The sequence below is a fragment of the Theobroma umbraticum genome, unplaced genomic scaffold, assembly GCF_002168275.2.
Source record: "Theobroma umbraticum cultivar Fairchild unplaced genomic scaffold, ASM216827v3 scaffold_4.1, whole genome shotgun sequence".
Classification (NCBI taxonomy): domain Eukaryota; kingdom Viridiplantae; phylum Streptophyta; class Magnoliopsida; order Malvales; family Malvaceae; genus Theobroma; species Theobroma umbraticum.
Genome location: NW_018397258.1, coordinates 6123411 through 6148877, shown reverse-complemented (window position 1 = coordinate 6148877; position 25467 = coordinate 6123411). Strand labels below are relative to the sequence as shown.

The window sequence follows — 25467 nt, the reverse complement described above, 5'->3', positions numbered from 1 at the left end:
GTCAATTACATTACGTCATCGGGGACTTTATTTTCTTATACAGAAGACCATTCACAGTCTCACACCCTTTTAACAAATGCGGCTCACTTGCTTGTTTGTGATTAGATTTTAAGATTAAATGATAATAATGTTTTTGCATATCTAGCATCATTCCCGAGCGTCAAATATCTTCGAAAATCGATAATGCATATTGTTATTTTTTTTATTTTAACAAAAATCTTTGATTATCTCATTACATAAAACTTCCGAGCAATCTCCTACTCTTAATTGATGTTAAATAATTTTGATATTGAATATCACTGTGTGGTTTAGTTGCTTCTACCACTATTTCAAAAGTTAAAATAACATTATTAAATCTTTTTTTTTCATGACTCTTGAAATGAAATTCACGTTGGATAATATTATTTTTGATATGCATAGGGTTGATTGTATAAAATTTAATTTACAATTGTGAAAAAATATATTTTTAATATATTGTACTCTTTTTTCAAAGAAAAGAATAGATATATAGATTTTTGCAAGTACTTAATTATTATAATTATTAATTTTTAAATAAATATTTAAATTTATAATTTATTATTTAAGTGTCTCGGATCGAAACTTAAATCTAACCTCGTGCGACTTGATACTCTGAATATACAATTTAAGTAAACTAATAAATCATAAGTCCATATTTTCATTTCAAAAAATATTTTTGATATAGTTTATATATTCAAGACTTATTCCCTCTCTTCTTGTAAAATAATATATGATATTTTATCCATTCAATTGTATAATGACCTCGATGTATTATAAGTATATAAATGATGAGTTTACATTTTTAATAAAAAATATATTTAATAAATAATAAAATTTTTATATTTATATATTTAAAATTTACTCTCCCCCTTATTGATGTAAAATCCCCCAGCTCAGTAGGATTAAAGTCCGTAAATTGAATTTGCCCTGAGATGTGTCAGTAATGGGAGGTTGAATATGGTTCATTTTGCAATCATATCGTTCCGTTTTAGGCCAAAAGAATAAAAGCATATACCTCAGTACCAAACAAAAACAAAAAAACAGGACACCACATAGACCAAAAAGAAAAGATTTCCACCAACAATCCCAGGAAGGGAAAATAACAAAACAACCAAAGAAAATTAAAAGTTACAGCTGGAAAACCACCAGAGTTGGAAATAAGAAATGCAAAATTTACTATCTAGCTGCAAATTTAGTATACCCCAATTAAGGTAAAACCACTACAACTTACCAAAAATTGGAAATACATTGGGATTCACACAGATAGAGTTGCCTGATCATCATCTTTACATAAAAGGATTTATCAAGACTTCATCCTTTTGAATTAAAATTTGTTTCAGTGATATTAGAAAAGTGAATAAAGAAATCCATTCATTCACCACATAAGTGAAACTGCCTAAACAGTCCCTTAGTCATTGGCATGGCAAGTCACCATTGGCTGTCTGGAAACCCAGTTTGTCTAATAGGCCTAATTGACTAAGTAAAACATTAAATTCATCATCATCATCCACTCTTTCTCTCCCACACACACAGAATTACCAAGAGCAAGTTGGAAAGGAATTGACTCATTTTATTTATTATGTTTTTAAGAAACTGATAATGATGGGTGATACCCTTTAGATTTATTACCATATTCAAATCTTCAACACTTCATAAAAAGGGTAATGGTAGAACAAAAGAATTAAAAAAAAAAAACTTCCCAAATAATAATTCATGAATCATGTCTTCCGTTGAAAACATATTAATGGAACCTGAAATTTAAAAGGGGTGTAATTATGCTGTGATCCATTGAATGCATCCAAGGTGGTATGTTGAAAGTTAGACACAACCATTTATGGAGAAAGGAGCCAAGGATTGGGCCACATTTGGGTGGAGTACTTGGTAAATCACCTCCTATATAAACCCATTCCCTTCAAGGAAAAGGACATTAAAAACAGGAAAACACACGGCACTGAAAGCGGCTGCTGCAGTGCGGCCACAGCAAGAGAATGGAAACAACTTCACCCCCATTAACTTTCCCTCCAACGTAACGCACCCCACAAAAAAAAAAAAAAAAGATTCATCTTCTTATCGTGCATTTGTAACACTAAGCTACTCATCTTGTTTTTATCTAATCCAATTCTAGGTATGAGAAAGCTGTCATTATGCTTCTCTTTCTGGGTGTTGTTTTTGAACCTTTCTAGTGGGAAAAAAAAAATCTGTTTAAGCGTATGTTATAGGTGTTTTTTTTTGGAAAATTTGTTTTCAGATCAAGATGAGGGTTTTACGAGTCTGTGTGCTGTTTGGTGATATGGGTATCTGTGAAAATGGCTATATATAATAGGGGGAGGTTTTTGTGGAACAATCAGAGTTAACTTGTTTGGCTAAATGGTTGTGTTCGGTAGGTGTTTGATGGTTGGTTTTGATAGCTATATAGCTTTGTTTTTTATTCATTTTTTTCTTTTGCTTACAGGTTAAAAGGTTTTCGTCCTCATTTGCCATTTCTTAGTGATACAGGTATGTTTTTTATTCTTTTTCCTTATTGTAACGTAGACTATAGTATTATATGATTTAATCCTGTAGTTAATGATTGTTCATTAGAGCATTGCTGTATTTACTTTGCAATGTTGTTTAATTGTTTTATCAAACTGTTAATCATTTCCCTTTGGAAGAATGTGTTTTTAATTCTGTTTTGTCAAATTGAGTTTTTATTATGTTTTCCCATTTTCGTTCATTTTTTGCTTGCTTTCTTGGTTATATAGGGTTTATTTAGAGAGAGTCGACTTGTGGGGAGTTTCTTATTGTTGTTCGTAAGATGGATGAAAAGACTGATAGTGGTGGTGGTGGTGCTGCTGCTGCTAGCAAACTAGGGTCTTCTTCTGTCGTACCTCAGGACAAAGGAAGCAAGAATAAGAGAAAATTAGATGATCCTTCTCTAGAGAATCCAGTACATGTTCCCTTGTCTAAGACTGAATTCCCTCTTTATGAATTACCTCCGGAGATATTCAGAGGCCCTGTACTTGGACCATTGGAGGCAAGTTCCTCCAGGGTGCCACTTAGAGAAGATTTTGAACATTCTGATTGGGATGATCCAATTGCATGTCAACTTGAGGAACTGTTGTTATCTAATTTGCGGACAATTTTCCAAACTGCAATTAAAAGGATTATAGAGTGTGGATATAAAGAAGATATTGCTGAAAAGGCTATTTCAAGGCATGGCCTTTACCAAGGGGGTAAAGATCTTGTGTCAAATGTTGTGAATGATGCTCTGGCTTCCTTGAAGAAAGGAGAAGAAGGTGATATTTCAAGTAATGTGTTTGAGGATTTGCAGCAGCTAGTAGGGTATACAATGCTGGAGATGATTGGTGTGCTTAGAGAGGTTAAACCATCTCTATCTATTGCAGAAGCAATGTGGTGGTTGTTAATGTGCGACTTGAACATTTCAGTGGCATGTGAAGTGGAAGGAGATATATTTCACTATTTTGGTTGTACGGAAGTCTCAAGAGAGAACTCCTCTGATTCTAACCCCCTCTCGAGATCAGAAACTCAACACCCTGAAACCTTTCTTCCAAGCCCCAGTAAGCCCAATGTTTCAAAACCTTCATTCCCCTGTTCCCAAAATTATCTGCCCGAAACACTCAAATTTGGAAGTTTCCCCAATTCACCTAACCCCGAAAATCCTCTCACTTATGAAGGGCTGACACCAGAGAAAGAGTGTTTGGTTTCTGTGGGTGCTTCCGGGGATTATGTCCCACTTACATCTGTCTCTGAAGAAAAACCAGGGACTGGTCGAAAGGGCCGCTCCAAGAAGGAACTAGCTGCACTCCGGCAAAAGTCATTCAATATGGAAAAATACAGGTCTTATGGGAAAGGTGCTTTTAGAGCTGGGAAACTTGCTACCATTGGTGGTTTTGTTGTCGAAAAGAGAATGAAGTCTCCATCTAAATCACCAGCTGTGAATATGAAAAATGCTTCATCGAAAATAAATGCAGAAGCAGGAGATTTAGCTGATGAAAGCCATCATGTTTTAACTAATTCTTCACCTGGTTTAATTCTGACAGATAAGTCTCCAACATTGCCTACTAGGAGTACTAAATATGCAGTACCTACAGCAGATACTGAGCTTGCATCATCATCATCATCTTTGGAAAGAAAACCTTTTCCAAAATCTGAAGGCAGAACCTCTGTATCTTCTAAGACACTTGAACATGATGCAGAAAAGAAACCTGCCTCAAAAGCTGAAGGCAGCACTTCTATGTCTTCTAAGACACCTGATTACTATGCTGGAATTCCATATGATCAGTCTCTGGGAAAACACATCCCACAAGATGAGAAGGACGAACTGATTTTGAAGCTAGTACCAAGGGTACAGGAACTGCAGAATGAGTTACATAGTTGGACTCAGTGGACCAATCAGAAGGTCATGCAGGCTGCTCGTAGGCTTAGCAAGGAGCAACCTGAACTTAAAGCGCTGAGGCAAGAGAAGGAAGAAGCAGAACAGCTCCAAAAGGAGAAGCAAACCATGGAGGAGAACACCGTGAAGAGGGTGGCTGAGATGGAGGGAGCCTTGAATGATGCAACTACTCAGGTTGAGGATGCTAACTCTACTGTCCAGAAGCTTGAGATGGAGCATTCTATGCTGAAGAAGGAGATGGAGGTTGCTAAACTTCAGGTGGTAGAGTCAGCTGCCAGTTGTCAAGAAGCATTTGAGAGAGAACAGAAGGCACTTAAGGATGTTCGATCATGGGATGGGCAAAGGAGCTTGCTTCAAGAGGAGCTCGCATTGGAGAAGCAGATGGCTGCGGAGTTGCAAAAGAAAGTAGGCAAGGCTAAAAATGTCTACAACCAAACTGAGGTATGCTTCTCCTTGAACAAAACTCACCGGCTTGTACTTTTGCTAAATAGGCCTTAGTACTTTTGCTTAATAGGTCTTAATTCAACATATAGTTCTGCCTTGTTAAGCCAGTATATGGCTCTTAATCTTAAGTAAACAGATTAGGAAGGTTCTAGGATTGTAAGGCTGAGGAGAAGACAGTTAGATTATAGAATAAAAAGCCTCCAAGAGAACACAAAATTGTTTTGAAGTCAAAGAGACCATAAGAACTGCAGAAATTTGTTGGACTAACTTCCAATCTTTACTCTTCTTTGGGAAGCACCATGAAATTAGTCAAAGGGATTGCACACCTTTGCAAATCCCCTAGCACCTTGCCTCTCCTCAAGTGTATAAGCCAATAAGACAAATATTGACATTATTATGCTAATCAACAGTCCATTCTCTAATGTTGTACTGAATTAACTTATTTGCTTAAATTATGTTGCTACATCCATTATTTGAGAATTAGAGGAATAAAAACTCTTGGAATTCGTAATCACACAATCAGATACCATCAACAGTCAAATGTCTTATTTTTGAGCTTATAAAAAAAGTCTTATTTTTGACAACTTCTCTCCCAAAATTTTCCATCACCATATTTGGCCAAAGGCATGAAGGTGCATGAAGTGGTGCGCTTAGCTGTTTATGCCTTCAAATAGATTAATTCTATTTAATTCTTTGTCTTTTCTCATGAGAAACAATGAAAAGTTGCAGATGAGATGGAAACAGGAGAGGTTGGCAAAGGAGAAATTCCTTGCACAGGCTGCCTCCATAAGGATGGAACGAGAAGGTCTTGAAGCTGCAGCAAAAGTAGAGGAGGATAAGATTAAGCAGAAAGCAGAAAAAGATGTGCACAAATATGAGGAGGAGATCAAAGAGCTCGAGAATAAGTTATCTGAGTTGAAGATGAAGCTGGATTCTTCAAAAATAGCTCTACTTCGAAGAGGCAGTGATGGTGGCAATGGCCAATGCTCTTCTGTCAATGAGAGGAATCAGGTTCCAAGTTTCTTTGAAAGGGTGGTTGACATCAAGGATTATTCTGGGAGCAGAGGTTTAAAACAGGAGCGTGAGTGCGTCATGTGCCTATCAGAAGAGAAGATTGTGGTATTCCTTCCATGTGCTCATCAGGTCCTATGTGTCAAATGCAATGAGCTCCATGAGAAACAAGGGATGAAAGATTGCCCTGCTTGTAGGACCCTGATAGATTGGCGCATTTGTGCTCGTTTTGCTAAGCCATAGCCTCTCTGAAATAATTATGACCAGTAGAAAGGGCGGTGACTTAATGGTAGATAGGTGAAAAAGGAGCTCTGTAGAAGTCCGTTGGAACTCATTATGCCTTTTGTTTGTTTTGGGTCTTTTTGAATTGTTTATACTAGTAGTTCAAATACGAAATACATGAAACAGAGAGAGAGAGGAAGTGAAAGAGGGTGGGAGGGGAAAGTTTATAGCTAACAGCCATCTTTGTATAGTTCGTTCTTTTCTTTATAATAATAAAATATGAAGTTTAGCTTTATATGTCACCTTTCTTCAAGCGTTTGTAAACTTTTAACGTCACTCATAATCCCCCGTTTGACTAAAAAATTTTTTCAGGTGAAATAAAGGGTCTTAATTAACATTCAAACTTCCAAAAGGTTCTGGGTTCTTGATAAGCAACTAAACAAACTTGCAAGTTCTGATACCTGATGCTTCATGAGATAGTATTTTCTAATAGCTTCATGTTTTGAACTCATACTTAAAGATGAAATGCCAAGCCAAGGACGAGTGGAAAAAATGAGTCATCTTTAAGTAACACTGGTTGAACCAACGTCTATCTCTTTTCAATAGATAGAGAGGGAGTATGGCGAGATACGCATGAGAGGTCGATATGTCCGAGTGGTTAAGGAGACAGACTTGAAATCTGTTGGGCACCGCCCGCGCAGGTTCGAACCCTGCTGTCGACGAGCTGATTTTTCTACTGTTTTGTTTTTTTATTCTTTGATTGTGAATATTTACTATAAGTTACTATATGTTCTGAAGTCTGTGGAATGGTGACGTTGAAGAAGTAGCTCCAGTTTTCTGGTTCTGTGGATTGGTTTCACTCAGCATCGCATAGCGTATGGCCCATCAACTCCCCTTTGAAGTTGCCAAGCCGAGGGTGAGCTGTCCTGTTTTTGCTACTGCTCTTATTGCCTTGTCTTTCCCATTTTCACTCTTCTTTTCTGTCAGCTGCTTCTATTGGGATTCGTTTTCCTTTTAGTTTATGGTGACTCTCTGTCTAACTTTCTTTGACTTCCAATGTCATAAAGCTTTTCTGTTATGTTCTGGTGGTATCTCCCCTTCTCCACAATGTGCTAGAACAAGGTTGCCTTATTTTTCTGCAAATTGAGTATGCTAGCTGCTATTCTTTAAATTACTTCAACTACAGCTTTGGCGTTATTCTCTTTGTAAAACAAGAGAGCAATAAGGCATTTGTTTTTATCTCCATGCTTTGATCAGACAATTTCGTACAAACATACATACATACTTACATATATATATATATATATATATTCTTCTGCAAGCTGCACAAGAAGAGAAAATTGGAGTTACGTAAAGCACAGCACAAGCCCCCAAAAGAACTCCATCAAGTAACTAAATGAATATATCATATCCTATCATCTTAACTCATAAACAGTGAAGAAATTATGTATTTTCTGAATTCTGATTGCAAGGAAGGTAAGAATTAAGAGACTCAGAAAACCAGGTGTAGGCTTCTAGAGACTTGGGTACCAACTATATTGATGATTGCCAACCTACCATTCCTTAAACTGACATGTCAGAAAGGCAGTGCAGAGGTCTTACCTAAGACTCTAAACTAACCTTCTATAGCGAAGATACCATTAAGCTGGGTTTTTCTGCTTCTGGTATTTGAGGTGCTTGTGAAATATCTGAACCCCTTCAAGTATTGATGTGGGGTTGTGGGGGATCGGAATAAATGTAATAAACCAATGGGAAATTGTGAAATTTATGTATAATTTGGTCCCAGTTACACTACTGGAGTGAAGTTATTCTGGCAAGTTGTAGTTAATTGGCAACAGCCAGTAAGGTTCTGCTCTTTGTTTTCCGTCAATTTCTTGATCCTTATAGCCCCCACTAACAGACGTCAGAAGCCAGAAGCAGAACATGCGATTATTCCAGCATGCAAAAATAAAAGTTCTGGTCAGAGTTCTGATGAGATTAGTTATTGATTATGGTCATGAATGTTGCAGCCTAATCATATGGCGTACTTCAACTAGCACTTGCTCCACAGGATATGGTGACCAACTGAACTGATATTTTATATAATTTCTGTAAGGAGAAGCATTTATCGATGGTATATCAGTATCCCCTGACTGCGGTAATAAAATCTCCAAATTTTTTTTTCTGAATATCAAATTTTATTTGAATTCTTTATAGTACTTTCTATGATAAATTGGAAGGAATAATTTTGAGAGTTTTCAGTATGAGATATGTGTACCCATATTCATGAATGTATTTAATTAGATTATATTATAATGTTTGTTTAAAAATAAATTAATTCATGTAAAATTACAATACAATCACATTCCTATTATAAATATAATGTGATTATACCGAAACACCAATGCAATCTCATATTGTAACTTACTCTACAATATTATCAAATTTAATTTGAGATTTTTGTCTTTCTTTATCTTGTAAAATGATCAAAAATCTTTTTAACATAATTTACTCTTCTTGATTTGACATTTTCAAGTATTGTCAAATAGATAGATTAAGACTTGTACAGTGAATCAATATAATTATTTTTTATGAATATACATATATTAATTATAAATATAACCAAGTATAACATTTACAATTCATATAAGAAAATAGACAAATCATTCAATAAAATTTCAAAACTTAATTTTTATCACTTTAAAAATTAAAAAAATAATAAATAATTTTAAATTTTGAAAAAGAATCTATAAAATATAAAAAATAAATTACTTTTTTATTTTTAGAAATTCTTAAAAAAAATTAAAAAACCTAAAGATAATTTTTAATAGTTTAAAAAAAATTCTAAAATGATAAAAAATAATTTTTTATTTTAAGAAATTATAAAAGATTAAAAATTCAAAAAATAAAAAATATTTAGAATTTTTGAAAAAATAAAATATATTCATTTTTATACTCATAATTTTTTTAAATTATAAAAATTATTTTCTCTCTATAATTTTTAATAAACTTGTAAAAGTAAAAAATATTTCTGTTTTACTTTCAATTTCTTTTAAAAAAAATCTCTTTTGTTTTTTTTTTATTTTATATATTTTTTAAAAAGATTTTTTCATTTTTAAATTTTAGGAAATTTTCAAAATAATAATAAAAAATATATATTTTAAAATTTTCAAAAATTTTAATAAATAAAAAATTATTTTCTAATTAATATTAAAATAGATTACCCTGTCTAATATTTGATTATTTGTTGAGAGAATGTTAGTTTTGTTTTATTGTTGCTGTAAATCAGCTTTGACGTTTTATTTTCTATTAAACTCTTAGAGAGTTCACCTCTATGTGTTACGATTCTCTTATTGTAGTGTTTTATAATGGGCAAGTTTTGCACTTGGGATTGTTTCTCAATTGTCCAATAGATTCTCTGACCCTTCGGTGAACATTATTTACTTTCCAATCAATAATTGAAGTTCAACCAATATCGGTAACATTATAGAATAATTTATTTCTATGAAGTTTGGTAATCAAATTTTTATATATTTCTTTTTATTTATGTCATATATATACTAAATCTGCATTACAATAAATAAAAATAAAATATATGAGATTAAAAATTTATTTAAGAGATGATATCATATAAAAATTTAAAATAAAAAATTATACAAGTATATTAAAGTTACATTTTAATATATAGGAATAATTTGAAAAATGAACATTAAATTTTTCAAAAAAAAAAAGCTTATAAACCAAATGGTGTAATTTTATTTTTTTAATATATTAAATACTGTAATATTATTTTTTTCAACAATCACATTTTTTATAACGTGATTTCATTGTAGGACATTAAATGTCTATCTTATATAAGAAGAGACAAAAGAAGAAAGAATTGCTGTCAGGTAAGGCACTTTTAAGTTTTAACATAACAAGTTATATCATAAGGATGACAACAAACAAATCTAATATTAATTGCTAAAGTTTTTTCATTGGAAACCTATATGACTACCCTGTTTGACAAAGAAGAAGACCTTTTCATATATATAATAACCTTTTCATGTGATGGGTCGTTTTTTCCCTGTAGATGAACAAATATAAAATTACGTGGTCATGATATAAGCTGGTGACTGATAACTTCTTAAAACATATTTATATGCTTTAATTTTAAAATCCAGATTATTAGTGCTAAATTAAGATGCAATATGGAACATGCTACGGTACTTGAGTTGACTTTCCTAAGAAACACAGATCCTTGATTTATGTCTGGTATAATAAATTTGCAAATTCATTAAACTAATGTTCTAAAACTCTCACGGCAACCATCACAGTGAGACCACAAGATTTTAGCAGCATGAGTAAGTGAGATTATGTGAAGGGAATCTCCCAACAGGCAGAGGGAGGGGCTGTCAATGTTTCTAAGATTTGAATTGCTTCCTCAGAAGCAAGTCGCAAACGCATGTATTAGGCTTCTTTCTTGATACAGCAAATCCCAGCTAGACCCACATATGGATTCGGTTTTGAGTACATCATTCTTCACCTAACTCTTAAAACTCCATTTTTTTTTTCATTTTTTTATGAGTGGATGCCATTTTGTCACCGCCTACACGTATGGGTCTCAGTTTTTTTATGAATTGTGTTTTTATATGTGTGATGCAGGCCATATAGAAACCCTTATGGGATGAAGCTGATATTGCTAGCTAAAATATCTTAAAGGGTAGTTGAATTTCAAGCTTGTGTATTTAAATAGCACAGAAAATGATGGTTTGGGTATTCCATAGAAACCATAATGGAAGTTTTTGTTTATGAAGAAAAGAACCCATTATTTTCAGACAGAGATCCGATGTTCATAGACCAAGATGTTGTGGTTATTATAGAAGATAGTTGAAGAACAAGCTGAGTGAATCCTATCTATTGAAAACATTTAAATTCCAAGCTAAAAGACTCCAGATTTTGGCATCCTTTTTATAGAAGTATATGACCTTCCATGGCGTGGTGTAATGTCAGAAGAAGAAGAAAAAGGTCGGGATTGAAGCCATTTTTCTCTTTCCTTTTGACATTGACAAGCTGGTGTTTGGACTCGCAAAAAGGCAACTTCAGATTCGTATTACCCTGGAGGAATGGGATAGGAGCAGACTAGAGACGGTATGCTGACAAGCCCCACACCCAACTCATATGAGTGGATATCATAGAAATCCTTTGCCAATCCTGATGTGTCACTCACTCCAATTGTTTAAGGCTCCTCCTCCACCTTGGAAATTGCATGGGAGTCTGGTACGCCGGATCTGGAGTGACGTGGCTTTCCAAATAAGAATCCTACTGAAGACTTAATACATTGGGTTGGAGTTGTTGGCTCTTTCCATTATCTTAATCTCCCATGAATTATAAAAAGATTTTCTCGATAATCTTAATCATATTAGCTCCTTAAAAAATGGGCTTCTTAATTAATAAAAAAAAATAAAAAAACCCTAAACGACATGTCTCCACTGCCCAATAAAAAGCCACGCAAATTGCATTTCTCTCCCTGGAGCAGTTGGCAACTTGCTATGGCATTGTTCCCTCCCTCCCCTTTTCTCTCTCTAGAGAACCTTGAAGTCATATTCGGCCCTTGCTTTACTGCCAAGTGTCACCAAACCTTTCCAGGAAGACTCCTTCCTCCCTTCCACCTCTATGAAACCCAAAAATTGGTCATTTAAACCAATCTTCACCATCATTTTGTTTCATACCAAGAAACGGAACACGAACAGAGTTCTAACTCTAGAAAACAACTCTGCAACTCTCTCTATCCCTCTCTCTCTCATGCAATCGTCTACAGCTTTAGAACCCATTGTGTTCAACCCTCATTTCTCCACTATGCTCAAACTCCTTAACAAGAGAATCAAGCGCTTTTGTTCCCGCATCCGGTGGCCGGTTCGTCGCCGGTCCAAGTCCAAAATTGTCATAAAAAGGTTTGGCAAATCAAACTCCAAGGCTAATACTGACACTAAAGATCACACTATCGTGAATGGGACTTCCATAGTTCATCAAAATGGCCAACTGGGTGGTCTAGACTCGGTGAGGCCAATACGTATAGCTACTTTCAATGCTGCCCTGTTTTCTATGGCCCCTGCAATACCTAAAGCGGAGAATTCTTCAAGTTTTGACTTTGAAAATGAAGGTTTTAAAGGTGCTAGGCGCTCCATGGATCTTAGTTTACGCGCGAAGTCTACAAATGATCGGCCAAAGAGTATACTAAAGCAATCTCCCATGCACCCAAATTCCATGAATGACAAGGAGAATCTCTCCAACCAGCAAAAATTTGTGAAATCTAAGTTAAGGGTGTCAATCAATTTACCAGATAATGAGATTTCTTTATTGCGTAACAGACAACTGAGCTTTGCAGAACGTGAAAAGGAGGGATCTTCAAGTGGTGGTGGGAGTAAAATTTTGAGAGGAAAAGCTCCATTGAGGTCAACAGTGAGTTTTCCAACAAATATGGGAAATGGGGTTCATGGTTTCGAGAGTTATAGAAGCAGAAAGACAGTGCTTGAAGTCTTGAGAGAGTTAGATGCTGATATTTTAGCTCTGCAGGATGTGAAAGCAGAGGAAGAGAAAGCCATGAAACCTTTGTCAGATTTAGCTGCTGCTTTGGGGATGAACTATGTCTTTGCCGAGAGTTGGGCACCCGAATACGGCAACGCCGTGCTTTCCAAGTGGCCGATTAAGCGGTGGAAAGTGCAGAAGATCTTTGATGACACAGATTTCAGGTAAGTCTTACATTTGTTTTCATGTTCATATAGTTAGAATATTGGATTTTCAATGGTCTTCTGGTTTCGTTCTGTTTTTGGTTCTTTTTTCTCCATTATGAATAATATTAAAGAATCACCATTCTAGCTTTAACTAAACAAATCAAAGTAGTCTCTTTTTATAGACTTTATGTAGTCAATTTGCCAACTTTATGATCTGAAGAATCTATAACTTTGCAAAATAGAATTAGAAGTCCATTGTTGATTTTGAAAATGTCAGCAATAATATGCTGCTTTTACACAGAATATATATATTTATTTTTTATTAAAAGTTGCATAAATATTTCCACTAAATTCTTTGTAATCCCCAATTTTTACTTATAGTTTAGCATTTTCTTGATTGAGCTGTCCCTAAAGACGGACAAATCTTATTTTATCCAAGGTTCCTTGAACTCGTCCAATCCGATATCATATAACTTTTGAAGTCAAATACCATCAGTTTTTTGGTCTTCATCGTAATTGTATAACCATATGCTTACAAAGACTTCTCATACATCAATGACCTGTCATAACAGCTGTATCCAATAGACTGAATAAGAAGTTGCGGCCCCTTCTTGAATTTTATACATTATCATCATCTGGGTTTTCCAGGAATTCTACAGTTTCTGGTTTTCAGCTCACAAAAAGGATGTTTATACTTCACTTCCAATACTCTTTTCTTTGAAGGGAGATTGGGTTTTCTGAATGCATTCTACGTAACGTATTGTTGTGTAATTTTCCAACTGCAGCCAATAAAGGTTCCGAACTATAAGAAAAGTACTAAGTTGTTTCTTTAGTTGCAGCCTATTTTCTCTTTTCCAAAGTTGTTTTCTTCTTCTCGTATGGGATAAGTTCTTAGCTATCTTCTAAATATTGAATGATTGAAGTTTTATCATTCCAAGTAATTCTAAATCTTCCTTAAGTGTCAGCAATCGGGTATACCGATTGGAGCAGTGGTCTATGTGGGTGTAGTTAGAGAAGAATAATGCATTTAACCAAACACACAGTTTTTGGCATTGTTTTTCTTGTGGGGAAATTATCAAATTATGACAAAGATCAAGGGTTAGTGATAGCTGTTAAAATTACTTGAAGTTGAGAAGATATAGTGCTATACACTTTTCAACTTTGTTTTTTGTTTGTTTCAGTGGAGAAAGAAATCATGATTTGAAGTAAAACAAATGAAGTTAGGTAAGATGTATGCTGGTATATCTGCAATATGGGTAGGCTTTGTTAAGAAATCGTTGACTTGACTGAGAAGAATGAAGAACATAGAGTTATGCATGTTTCTTGAAAAAGCAGCATTGCGAGAAGATAAAACACAATGGAAAGAGACTCCTCTTAACTGTATATATAAAATTCATTATCGTGATCAAATATTTATACCCTAGTGCTGACAACAAAGTAGTAGCAATCAGGTTTGTTGTGACTTGTCATCCAAATTTCTGTTTCTGAATTGCCATGAACGCTACTGCCTCTGTAGTTAGCACAAAACTTGGAAATTCATTTTCTTAGCAAGTCAGAAGAGACTGAAACTTGGAATAGTTATGAAGTAACAAGGGAAGAAATAATGCATTATGCTGACTTCCTTGACAGGAATGTTCTCAAGGCAACTATTGATGTGCCCCAGGCAGGTGAAGTCGACTTCCACTGCACACACCTTGATCATCTTGATGAGAACTGGCGCATGAAGCAGATAAATGCAATAATTCAGACTAATGATGGTCCACACATCTTAGCTGGAGGCCTCAATTCCTTGGAGGAAACAGATTACTCCACGGAGAGGTGGACGGATATTGTTAAGGTATATGTGGGGGGACATTTCCTTGAATAAAATCTGTCATACAGGATTTTAGAGTGACATGTTTTAAATGAACTTGTATCTTATAGTACTACGAGGAGATGGGAAAACCAATACCGAAGGTTGAAGTGATGAAATTTCTGAAGAATAAACAATACACAGATGCTAAGGACTTTGCAGGGGAATGTGAGCCAGTGGTCGTGATTGCCAAAGGACAAAGTAAAAGAAAAAAAAAATAGCAAACCATTCTCTTTGAACTTTTCCTCTTACTTTTTACAGTTAGTTGATTAATAGTCCCCTCATTGACATGAAACAAATGCATTGATTTGATGCAGGCGTGCAGGGCACATGCAAGTATGGGACTCGGGTAGATTACATACTGGCATCCCCAAATTCACCGTACAAGTTTGTTCCAGGGTCGTATTCAGTCCTTTCTTCCAAAGGGACTTCAGATCATCACATGGTAAAAGTTGATATAATAAAAGTAACTGAGAATGTTGAAGAAAATGTCAGTAGAAAGCGACGGCAACCAAAACAGAAAGTTGTAAAGATTACAAACACTTCTCCATCAAAGGGTGTATGGAAAATACATACATGAGAGATTGACTTTGTTTTTACCTTTTTCTTTTTATCCAATAGTAACTCTAGGGAGCAGCAGATGATTTTGGATTTGCATCCTACTATGCTTTGTAAATCATTAACTTTGCATTTACATGGGCTTAAATAGAAAACTTGAGGGTTGTTATCAGGTGTGGAACTTAATTTGTACAGTCCTTGAAAGAAAACTGGAACAGTTTGATTTATTTTGGTGCTTCTCTTTTGTCACTGTACTATGAATACCTCAGCACGCATTTAAGGAGCAACTGCCTGCCGTAATCATCCAAACTTGATGGATCACACCTGCTAGTGGCCTGTCAATGGAGTAAAGAGCATGATAGCTACTCTTTCCCAAGAATCATGCTTTTTAAACTTTAGTTTAAGCGGTTCGTTGCAATTTCAAGGCAAGAAAGTGACAACCAATTAATCCAATCATTGGATTCTTAAGAGCCCATTAGGCTGGACACGGTACGGTACAGTGAGAGGCTTTGCCACCGCACCCAACCCCAGTTCGGTGCAATGGACGACGCCACAGGGCACCCTGCCCTAAACCCCCATGGCCCTAAAGTCGTTCAAATAATATGATTCCTTTTGTGTGCCCGGCCCACGTGAGAAACTGTCCCACTCGTGTGCTAAAGATTTGCAACAAAATGGGGTTTGTATACCTTATCCTATCCAATTAAGCAAGAGGAAAACACAAAAATCAGAAGACAATTCACGTGTTGATGAGCAGTAGTAAATCATGGGAGGTCGGATTAATTACTTTAAATGAAAACATTAAATTGTCCTTATTTTTCTTTACCAAAAATACTATTTAGTACCAGAGTAAAAATAATACCGTACTTATTTTCTTTCCTTTTTTTTTTGTCTTGAAAATCAAGTTGATAATCAATTATTTCGAGCGGTTGACCCATCGAGATGACACAAATATCCTCAAGCTCGACCGTTAGCCGATAGCCGACCTCTTTAAATCTGAAGGGTATATTAGTCTCTCACGAGAAAAGACAAAATTTTGTTTTGGTCCAACTTACATTTTCCATTTCTGAGACCAAATTGTCAAAAGAAAAAGCTTGACAAGTTCTGACTATTAAAACAATCGCGCGATCTGCCTATCTCTTTCGCAAACCACCTCGCTGCTTGTTCCACCGCCAAGTTGTCCAGTGAGCGAACCCGCTTATCCAGCGCACGAGCCTCACTTTGAAGATGGCAGACGACGCGTTGCTGAAGCAACTAGAGGAATCAACGAAGGACGCGGTGCGTCATCAGGCCGAGACTCTCCATTCAATTCTTCAACACCAGCGCGGCGTGCGTTATCTTCAACGCTACCTCTCCGACGTTGACGATCAAAATGCCCCGATCGACGCTGCCACTTTTAGACGCTCCGTGCCGTTATCTTGCTACGATGATTACGCTGATTACATCAATCAATTAGCCGACGGAGCCAGCAGTGATGATCATCTCTTGTCCGTTGATCCTCTGGTTTGCTTCTTTTATAGGTAAACACGATTTATTTACAGTTAATAAATATTTGAATACATTTGAGTTACATTAGAGTTTTTAATTAATTATTTATTTATTTGCTTTTTTGAGTAGTTCTGGAACAAGCTCGATGAAGCCTAAACTGATACCTTACTTTGAATCAGCGCTTTCAAAAGCGGCGTCGTATATAGCTCATCAAGGAAGTGCCGCTGTTCTTCGAAGGTAAAGACTTTTACTATTTCTATTACTATTATTTTTGTAATTTGTTTAAGTTAGGTAAGTGAAAAGAAATGACCTTTACTCAAATTCAATTTCTTTTTAGTTTTTGGATTTGAGAAAAGTGAAAAGGAGAGAGTAACAACTTATAATTTTAGTCTTCTTTTCAGTTCAAAGACATTTGTTAATAATATAATTATTAATTTAGTTTTTTTTTTCAATTATTTAGGTTTTTTCCTCCAAGGCCTGAAGTGAATAGAAGACTGGCATTTATATATGCCGATAATATTACAACTACGAAAGGTGGTTTCAAGGTAATGGCTGCTTCTTCTTTCCCTTTGCAGAATAGTAGCAGTAATGCAAATCGTTCTCTATTTACGTCTCTCACTAGCCCCAAGGAAGTGATTCTTGGTTCAAATGTTGAGCACCAAATGTACTGCCACCTTCTCTGTGGTCTTAGGAATTCTGATTTTGTGGATGCTATTCATGCCCCATATGCGCCGGGTTTGATTAAAGCTTTGGGCTTATTGGAATCTAAGTGGGAGCAACTCTGTGAGGATATCAGAAAAGGGTTTCCATGTTTGGAGATTGAGGATGTTCTGATGAGAGATTCTGTTGTTGAGGTTCTTGGTGGACCACAACCGGATTTGTCAAATAGAATTCGATTGATCTGTGAAGAGAAGGATTGGGGTGGAATTTTGCATAAATTATGGCCTAATGTTCGATATATTAGATGCATCACAACTGGGAGTATGAAGCAGTATTATTCCAAACTTAAGTACTATGCAGGAGTGATACCTCTGTTAGGAGGGGATTACTTTTCATCAGAGTGCTGTGTGGCCATTAACTTGGATATCAAGCAACCACCAGATATGACCAAATTTGTTATGCTTCCAACTGCCGCATATTTCGAGTTCCTTCCGTTTGATTCAACTGAGAACAAGGTTGTTGGTGAAGAAACTGTAGATATTAGCGGTGTTGAGGTAGGGAAGATGTATGAAGTGGTTGTGACTACTTATAGAGGATTTTATAGATATCGACTGGGTGATATTGTAAGAGTTGTTGACTTCTATAACTCATCTCCGTTGCTGGAGTTTGTGATGCGAGCTCCTAAAACTTCATATGAGATTGTGTCTGAGGGAGATTTGATGGCTGCCATGGAAAGTTTTCAACCTTTGCTGAGAAGTATCATGGGCATGGAAGTAGAGATTGTGGAGTTTACTAGTTTCTTGGACTTTGATTTGAGTCCTAAGAGGCTGAAGATTTTTGTTGAAGTCAAAGACTGTGATATGTTTTCACAGGACAAGTTGCAGGAGTCAATTCTGCTCCTTAGAAAGTGTTGTTTTGCTCTTGAAGATAGCTTGGGAAGTATTTATAAGGTGCAGCGGGATAAAGGCGAGATGCACCCTTTATCACTATCAATTTTGAAATGTGGTAGCTTTGACAGGTTACTTCAAGGAGCAATCAAGAATGGAGCAGCTAGTCAATATAAGCCACCTAAGATCATAAGAAACTGTGACATTGTCAATGTTATGGAAGGATATGTTCTTGTGACTGTATGCTTAGAATCTCTATGTGCTTAATGACTTGCTACCCTTTTTATGCTTAATGGAATAACTAGAAGGTGAATCTTCGATAGAGTTATCTATATGCTTTAAAGAGCATAAATTTCTCTCAATTTATCAGTTCCTAAATATTTATGAGCATTGAAATATCATACATGCTAACTAGAAATCAGATGTAATCTATCATCATAATTGTAATGTAACTGAAATATTCTTGTTGCTTGTTTTATCTTGTTCTTCCATTATTTATTTTTTAATAATTTTGGCCACAAAATGTAGAAAGCAAAAAATGTCATATTTTCTCCAAAAGGAATGAATAAGCAATAAGCTGTTGCTAAACTAAGTAAATTTTATTATTGTAATTTTGACTTTTGCCAATGAGCTTATTAGATTGTTTTAACTGGTTGCGTGGAACAAGTTGTACGGTTTACAAACTTCCTGGTAATAGATTATGTTTAAGTATTTGGCAGAATGATTCTTGTTGCTACCTTCTTTAATAATTGTGTTAATCATCATGGTGATGTAGCACTTTCAGCAAGTTAGGTAGACCCCAAGAACTATCATTTTGAAAGGAATGGTTCACTGATTTGTGTAAGTGGTTTTCGACTTTGAATGTAAGGATCCATGACCATGATTCACTAATAATAATATTAAAATCAAACACCAAAAAAAATTGCGTAGAAAATACTCTAGTTTTATGAGTATAACGTTTTGGGTTGTAAATAATTTCTGATTGGCAATTCATCTTCTAAGAAAGCCAGCAGAGCCTGATGTCTCTTTCTCACTTGCTTTCTTTTCGCGAAGAGGTGCTGCCTTTGTATTTGCATCTCCTTCAGTGTTAATAAAATCTCATTTCCATGGTAAAATACCTGTATTACCCCAAATGTAGCATCCAATTTGCTTGATTTTGAAACCATCAGTAAATGTTCTTCACTGCTAGGAAGCATCTCCAATCTCTCAAGACATCTGCTTCACTGAAGAATGAGCTGCTTCATCTTCTTGATTCTCTATGCATTAATGGCTGCTTGAATTTGTTCCAGGGTTTTCCCCTTTGTTTCAGGAACCACTGTGACCACAAACAATATAGCCAGTGCATTGATTGCAGCATAAAGAATGAATGTACCTGAAATCAACAAGAGGTGCAGGTAAATTCACGTCTTATTTTTTGTTGGAGGTCGTCCTCATAGTTTGTGCATGTACTCTTTACAAAACTTGGCTCTCAAAATTCAAAGTTTTCTTTGTTGAATAAATTAACTTGCTTTGCAATCTCGATTGTATCAATTACTGCTTAATTTTTGGGATTATAGAATCAAAAGAGGAAATTTTCATTCTATTTACCATAGGAGCTCCAGCTCATAAGGAAGTTGAAAGTGTAAGAAACTGCCCATGCACCAAACCAGTTCACTAGTGTTGCTAAGCTTCCGGCTACTCCTTTAATATTTATTGGGAATATCTGCAACCAAATGCCATAGTTAGAGGACTGGAATGATTAGTACATCAAGTAGAATGGTAAATCTTGCATACTACTTTTTCATTACCTCAGACATTACGACCCAAGGCACTGCACCCATCCCAGCTGAAAAGGATCCTATGTACATCTGAGCTCAATCAAGATATGTGTCAGAAATAACAAAGGGGAGCTGGTAAGCCATACTTTGCCAATGAAGAAATCGAATGGGTATATGACTTGATAAAAATTTTTGACATTACCAATATGCCTGTTACAGCAAGAATGGGAACTGAATTGAGTGCCAAATTATGGTCCTGCATGTTGGCAATTTTTCTCAAAATATTAGCATTTGACAACGATAAAAGGTAGTATAGTTATAGATGATATAGTTCAGCATTTTAACCTTAAGATAGAATGAAATCCCAGATAGTATACAGCCTAGGACCAATCCTGCTGAAGAAACCTAGAATAAAAGAAAATGAGATTGACTTTCTATCCATGAAAGTATTTAGCCCAGCAATTTAAATTGCTCTAGAATTTACCAGTAATAGAGGCTTTCTTCCAGCTTTATCAATCACAGTTGCATTAAGACCAGTAATCACAACCTGCAATGGTGATTGTTTTAAGCTATTGTTTGCCAGGAAGAAGTACATAGATATCAAGGAAAGGGAGAGGTGAAACCTGAAGAATAGCATAAATTATTGTCCCAACACTGGCAGAAAATCCTGAGATATTTGAAGTACAAAAGCAACTGTGTTAATTATAGAAGACTTTTTTATTGTTATTGTTATTTGTTAGGTTTAAAAGTTGAATTTCTATTAATGTTATAGACACAAGAATCTATCTGAGAAAAGTGTTTTATCCAATTAGATCCAGGATGTATATTTTAGAGGTCAAAATCCCGAGGTTCACTTTCTTTGTCATCATCATCTTATGAAATGCATGTGCCAGGCTCTTTCTACTCATTTTCCTGTGCATCAGGTGTAACTCAACGGTTTCATTACCTGCTGACTCAAAAATATTGCTGACATAAAAGCAGATTCCATTGATTCCTCCAAATTGTTGAAAGACCATTAATCCAACTCCTATCTGGTCATAGATAAATGCATGATAAAAAAACATTAATTAAGAGTGACAAGTTGTGTTTGCTAATGTTGAAGCAGAATGGTCTGATTGTACTACTGGGCTTAGAAAGAGTTATAATTACAATGACTGAGCGCAAGTATCTTTGTTGAAACAAATCCAGCATTTTGGCTTTCTGGAGCCGTTGGAGAGTCTCTATATAGTCCTGTCAAGCAATAAAATAATTCTTTTCTTAATCATTTTCTCCCTAGTGCTCTAACTCATTGTCAGTGTTGATTAGGATGATAGAGTTTAGATTAAGAACCCGAATGTCAGCTGCCTCCTTTGATATATCAGCATCCTTGCCACGAAGATCCTGTAGTGCAGCTTCAAACTCTTTTTCACGTCCTATCTTTGCCTGCATTAATCTGAGATTGTTATCCAATGCCCATTTATTGTTACTATAATTCAGGGTAAAGAAAAAACATTCCACCCTCTTTTCACTGCTATTTTATACCAGCCATCTGGGAGACTCTGGAATGAAAAAGAGTCCAAAAAGCAGAATTGCACAAGGAATAAGTCCTGCAATCACCCCACGTGTGAATCTCAGTTTGTGTCATCTAGCTTTACAAACACACATGCAGGGTTTTGCAGAAGAACATTCAGTTTAAATAAATTGATAAACACTTTTACCAGTTAATGCTAAAGTCCTCCAAGTTAGAACTGTCCCTATTATGAAGGCAACTGACACTCCACAGCAGATCATAAGCTGTAGAATGAGATGAGAATAATCAGATAAATCTGTGCAGATTCATTGTTTTTTATCTTTGTTATGCATTTATATTGCACATTCAGACAACTGATGCCTTTCCATAAATTTACATTCACAACTCAAGAAATTGTCATGATATTTAGATAATGAGTGCTGCTGCTTAACAGGCACATGTTACCTGATTTATAGTTGTTAGTGCTCCTCGAAGATTCTTTGGTGCGATTTCAGCAATGAACACTGGTACCTGGTCATATATCCAATAAAGGCATCACAGTCATTTATAACCGGTAGTTTATCATTTACTGAAGAAGGTTTAGAAGTGAACTTTGAGATGAGATATAGAAACTCACCACATATGAGAAGACTCCCATCCCGTATCCGGTTGCTAGTCTTCCAATGTCTAAAGCCAAAGCCCCCTTTTGTTTCAATCAAGACATAGACAAAGATCATAAAGTCATATTTTTGATAACTGGTTCTGGTTAATTTGCAGCTTAAGCAATGAAAAATTCAGGACGGAGATTAATTAAAACCTTTGCAAAGTAAATAGCAAGCCACCCTGCAACACAGAAGCCAGTAGCTGTTCTCATTGCCTGTACATGTTTAGCAATGAGCATGATGTTACATCATTGGTGTCCATACCAAAGCAAAATCACTGACACAGATGTTCAATGGAAGAGCAGTTTAGCATGGATTGATCGATCCATTCATCTGCTTACCCCTTTCCGACCAATAAAATCAGCAATTGGCCCACTTGTGATTGCGCCAATCATTGCACCAAAAGTCAATATAGATCCAAACACTGAATACTGCACATCCAAAGATCAAGTGCATCAGTTTGAAGTTGCTTCTGTGATGAGCATACTGATTATGTTATGAGAATGCTAGCTTTACCCAATCTTATTAAGCTGCAATGAAATGTTAAGAATTGTTCTCTGCTGTGTTCTTTTCTTGCTAAAATCTGTTCATAATATGTTCAAAACCATTCAACATCTTGGGTTTCAATTATGCAACTTGTTCCTATTGTGTTTCAGCTGATTAGTCACCAGCCTTTATACAATTGCATCAACTGTATTATTTTCCTACACAGACATAATGATAGATGTCAATAATGTTTGACATAACTGTATACGTACCCAAATCCTTTTGAATTTATAAACTTCACTTGGAATTTGATAATTATGGTATCCTAGTTTGTCGTCTGGACAAAGTCAGTCGAACAGTTTGAGCACTATCCACCATGTTAGTCGATAGTGTATGGCATTGGAGATCTAGGAATTCCTTGGACCAGTTAAAAGGTCACCAGAGTTTAACCATAGCTTGATATTGCTATTTCTTGTTACTAAATTGCTAAAATAAAAAACATGTTCTGTTTATCGCTACCTACTGCTTGTTGAACTGTTGCATAAGCATTAATGGCTTCCTTCATTTTTATGCTCGTGAGTCTAGAAAACAAGCCAATTATGGTTGTTATTAGTTAAATGGGCTAGAATGTTTATAAAGTAACTAGAGACTAGAGTTTTCAAAGCCTTTCAAAAAAAAAGAAAAGAGCTAGAGTTCCCATAATACCTCTGCAATAGTAAGAGAGAGATCCTCCCTGATGGCAGTCTGAGTTGGTGACGAGTAGCCTGCCTGAAAATGATTTGACATTTTGTATTAGAACTTAAAAGGTAATATTTGTAGCAAACCTCATTCTCGGACATTTTTTCGGGGTGGGCGGTGGGCTTACACAGGATCCAAATTCAAAGGAGCCGCACACTGCAACAAAGGTGCTGACGTAAACCATCCAAAAATTTGCTTTGCTGCTTGTTTGATCGGTATGCCCATCTTCCTCGTCAGCCATATTCTTCTGTTCCTGCAAGAGAGGTACGCTTGCCTCTTCATGAAAACTGTTGTTACCCTTCTCTATATCCTCCCTGATGGCCATGTTCTTGTTCCTCTATTTAACTTTGGATGTCTTCTTCGGTACCTCTGTATATTGATTCAAATTGAAAAGAGAAGAAGCTTGACGCAATATGTTCGAGATCAAGAAGATACGCAAAAATGGATCTCCTGGCACCTTAGAGAATGGAAGGTGGAAAATCCAGGTCAGAATATCCTTTGTTTTTCAAACTTACTACGTTTCTTCTGTGCTGCTTTTCCCACTGGTGTTATTGCTTATGTGTATTGATGAGGTGTATAGGCGTGCTATCTGTTTTCTTCATTCAATGGCTCCCCGTTTCTGTAAAAACTTTTTGGGTAATTAAAAGGCAGTACAATACTTTGACGCAGGTGAATAAAGCATTGTGGTATGCATGCAAATTTCGAATAACAAAAGAATTGACTTTTAACAGAGATATGTCACAGCAAAGCAGGCACGAATTGAAAATCCATGATGTTGTTAAACAAAAACACCATCTCAGAAATCAATAATATTTTTTTCAGTATGAAGACAGGCCGCCATTGTGGTCCATGCTCGTTTCGTTTCCTCATCGAGACAAGAAGGTCCCTTTCAACTCTGTCTTCTGTGGCTAACATGCTTTGCTAGTTGTCCTGCTGGTGAACTCCCAAGACAAGCATCCTGCTTCAAGAACTACTGAAGACCATTGAAAACGGAGGGTAAATCATACAGGTAGACAGCTTGCTACATATAATCTCTCTCTTCAATTATGGAGTTTTGTAATTGTACGATTGAGCAGTTGCCATCTTCGCAAACAGTGAGCACATATAGCTACCAGTTTTAGTAAAATGACTGGTAGTTTCGGTTCTAATGTTTTTTCTGCAGCGTCGATCAATATCCATCAAAGATATTTATAGGCAACCTAGCGCTGTCACCCTCTATCAAAAAGCAGAAACATTATCAGCCAATCTGGTGAGTCTGTTAGATCTTTCTTAATCAAAGTTGGACAACGACAAATTAGTTTCTGTTTTCTTGGAAATGGATCTGAGTTGTCCTGAGGATGAAACGGTGTCATGGGGAGGGCAAAGACCACAAGCTTAATGGCAGTCAATTAATTATTCTTACCATATGCAGTAAGTTTATTGAAGTTGAGATGTGTCATTGTCCAAGAATCGTACACCAACCAACATGATAACATTGAAGAGATAACCATGAAGTAATTAATGAAGGATAGCAACGTTTTGTTCCCGCCAAACTCTTGTCTTCAAAAGTCCATGATCAAAGCTTGACAAGCAATTTTAAACTAACAAAGAAGAGTAACCCCATGACATGTGTATGATATCTGAGCAAGTTCATGGACAGAGAGATGCACCCAAATTTAAAAAAGATGTGCAGTGATCATCAAAGTTATGATCACGTCATATATATATATATATATATATATGTATATATCCCTGTTAGTTAATCTGTCAAGCTCCATATCCGGGATGAAACTTGATTTTCATGTGATGACTAGAGCTTTAATTTGCCGTATAAGTCAAAAACCACTTGCTACACAGCTGGAATGAATAAAAAATTATATTAAAATTCCATTCTCTAAATTAAAAAAATTATGAGCCACGCACATTTTAGCACGTTAAGGATTAGAATGCAGACAAGTAAGATGACGGAATTGCGTGAGGATTAGAATGCAGACAAGTAAGATGCACACTTTAGCATGTGAGAGTTTATAGAAGGAATTGCGTGAGGAATTGAGAGATTAATGCACTCGCTGATCTTTTCCATCCAAGAATTCTGTTACAACTTCTGTTATGTACCAATAGCTAACCCCTAGCA

General features: G+C 35.8%; 4 protein-coding genes and 1 non-coding gene across 7 annotated transcripts; 4 read left to right on the top strand and 1 right to left on the bottom strand.

The window, feature by feature from the left end:
- The first annotated feature begins 1928 nt into the window (after window positions 1-1928).
- Window positions 1929-6323, top strand: LOC110414375 (RING/U-box superfamily protein). Of its 2 annotated transcripts, none has more exons than XM_021425517.2 (4): window positions 1929-2143; window positions 2471-2514; window positions 2760-4852; window positions 5585-6323. In XM_021425517.2, the coding sequence occupies exons 3-4, from the start codon at window positions 2813-2815 to the stop codon at window positions 6107-6109; spliced, it is 2565 nt and encodes an 854-aa protein (XP_021281192.1). In that variant the 5' UTR covers window positions 1929-2143; window positions 2471-2514; window positions 2760-2812; the 3' UTR covers window positions 6110-6323. The 2 variants fall into 2 exon arrangements, with proteins under 2 accessions (XP_021281192.1, XP_089639248.1); XM_089783122.1 differs by lacking the exon at window positions 1929-2143 and adding an exon at window positions 2175-2398.
- A 405-nt stretch (window positions 6324-6728) lies between these two features.
- Window positions 6729-6810, top strand: TRNAS-UGA (transfer RNA serine (anticodon UGA)). The gene has a single exon. It is a non-coding gene; the product is annotated as a tRNA-Ser (tRNA).
- A 4782-nt stretch (window positions 6811-11592) lies between these two features.
- On the top strand, window positions 11593-15417 carry LOC110414524 (DNAse I-like superfamily protein). Its single transcript, XM_021425765.1, has 4 exons — window positions 11593-12798; window positions 14410-14617; window positions 14704-14833; window positions 14950-15417. The coding sequence occupies exons 1-4, from the start codon at window positions 11723-11725 to the stop codon at window positions 15210-15212; spliced, it is 1677 nt and encodes a 558-aa protein (XP_021281440.1). The 5' UTR covers window positions 11593-11722; the 3' UTR covers window positions 15213-15417.
- A 720-nt stretch (window positions 15418-16137) lies between these two features.
- LOC110413116 (putative indole-3-acetic acid-amido synthetase GH3.6) lies at window positions 16138-18765 on the top strand. Its single transcript, XM_021423819.2, has 3 exons — window positions 16138-16707; window positions 16805-16912; window positions 17136-18765. Exons 1-3 carry the CDS (start codon window positions 16415-16417, stop codon window positions 18487-18489), a joined length of 1755 nt encoding a protein of 584 aa, XP_021279494.1. The 5' UTR covers window positions 16138-16414; the 3' UTR covers window positions 18490-18765.
- Window positions 18766-19105: 340 nt separating this feature from the next.
- On the bottom strand, window positions 19106-24506 carry LOC110413117 (Major facilitator superfamily protein). 2 transcript variants are annotated; one of them, XM_021423821.2, is made up of 19 exons: window positions 23870-24506; window positions 23482-23723; window positions 23322-23384; window positions 22472-22561; window positions 22286-22345; window positions 22106-22171; window positions 21934-21999; window positions 21677-21752; window positions 21501-21565; window positions 21309-21401; window positions 21129-21209; window positions 20926-21010; window positions 20603-20646; window positions 20464-20526; window positions 20325-20384; window positions 20182-20235; window positions 20010-20069; window positions 19810-19924; window positions 19106-19594 (listed from the first exon to the last, which is right to left on the bottom strand). In XM_021423821.2, exons 2-19 carry the CDS (start codon window positions 23677-23679, stop codon window positions 19479-19481), a joined length of 1455 nt encoding a protein of 484 aa, XP_021279496.1. In that variant the 5' UTR covers window positions 23680-23723; window positions 23870-24506; the 3' UTR covers window positions 19106-19478. The 2 variants fall into 2 exon arrangements, with proteins under 2 accessions (XP_021279496.1, XP_021279495.1); XM_021423820.2 differs by having other exon boundaries at window positions 23482-24506.
- Window positions 24507-25467: the final 961 nt, after the last annotated feature.

Bases quoted from the DNA above. Each gene is read 5' to 3' on its own strand.
- LOC110413117 (XM_021423820.2), bottom strand. From the start codon at position 23,679: ATGGCCATCAGGGAGGATATAGAGAAGGGTAACAACAGTTTTCATGAA. The intron at 23,385-23,481 runs GTAAGCCCACCG...AATCATTTTCAG, and splicing joins CCTTTGAATTTGGATCCTGT to GCAGGCTACTCGTCACCAAC. The intron at 22,562-23,321 runs GTATTATGGGAA...TTGGATGTGCAG, and splicing joins TCTCTCTTACTATTGCAGAG to TATTCAGTGTTTGGATCTAT.
- LOC110413116 (XM_021423819.2), top strand. From the start codon at position 16,415: ATGGCAGACGACGCGTTGCTGAAGCAACTAGAGGAATCAACGAAGGAC. The intron at 16,708-16,804 runs GTAAACACGATT...TTTTTTGAGTAG, and splicing joins CTGGTTTGCTTCTTTTATAG to TTCTGGAACAAGCTCGATGA. The intron at 16,913-17,135 runs GTAAAGACTTTT...TCAATTATTTAG, and splicing joins AGTGCCGCTGTTCTTCGAAG to GTTTTTTCCTCCAAGGCCTG.
- LOC110414524 (XM_021425765.1), top strand. From the start codon at position 11,723: ATGAAACCCAAAAATTGGTCATTTAAACCAATCTTCACCATCATTTTG. The intron at 12,799-14,409 runs GTAAGTCTTACA...CTTCCTTGACAG, and splicing joins TTTGATGACACAGATTTCAG to GAATGTTCTCAAGGCAACTA. The intron at 14,618-14,703 runs GTATATGTGGGG...TGTATCTTATAG, and splicing joins GGTGGACGGATATTGTTAAG to TACTACGAGGAGATGGGAAA.
- LOC110414375 (XM_021425517.2), top strand. From the start codon at position 2,813: ATGGATGAAAAGACTGATAGTGGTGGTGGTGGTGCTGCTGCTGCTAGC. The intron at 4,853-5,584 runs GTATGCTTCTCC...GAAAAGTTGCAG, and splicing joins ATGTCTACAACCAAACTGAG to ATGAGATGGAAACAGGAGAG.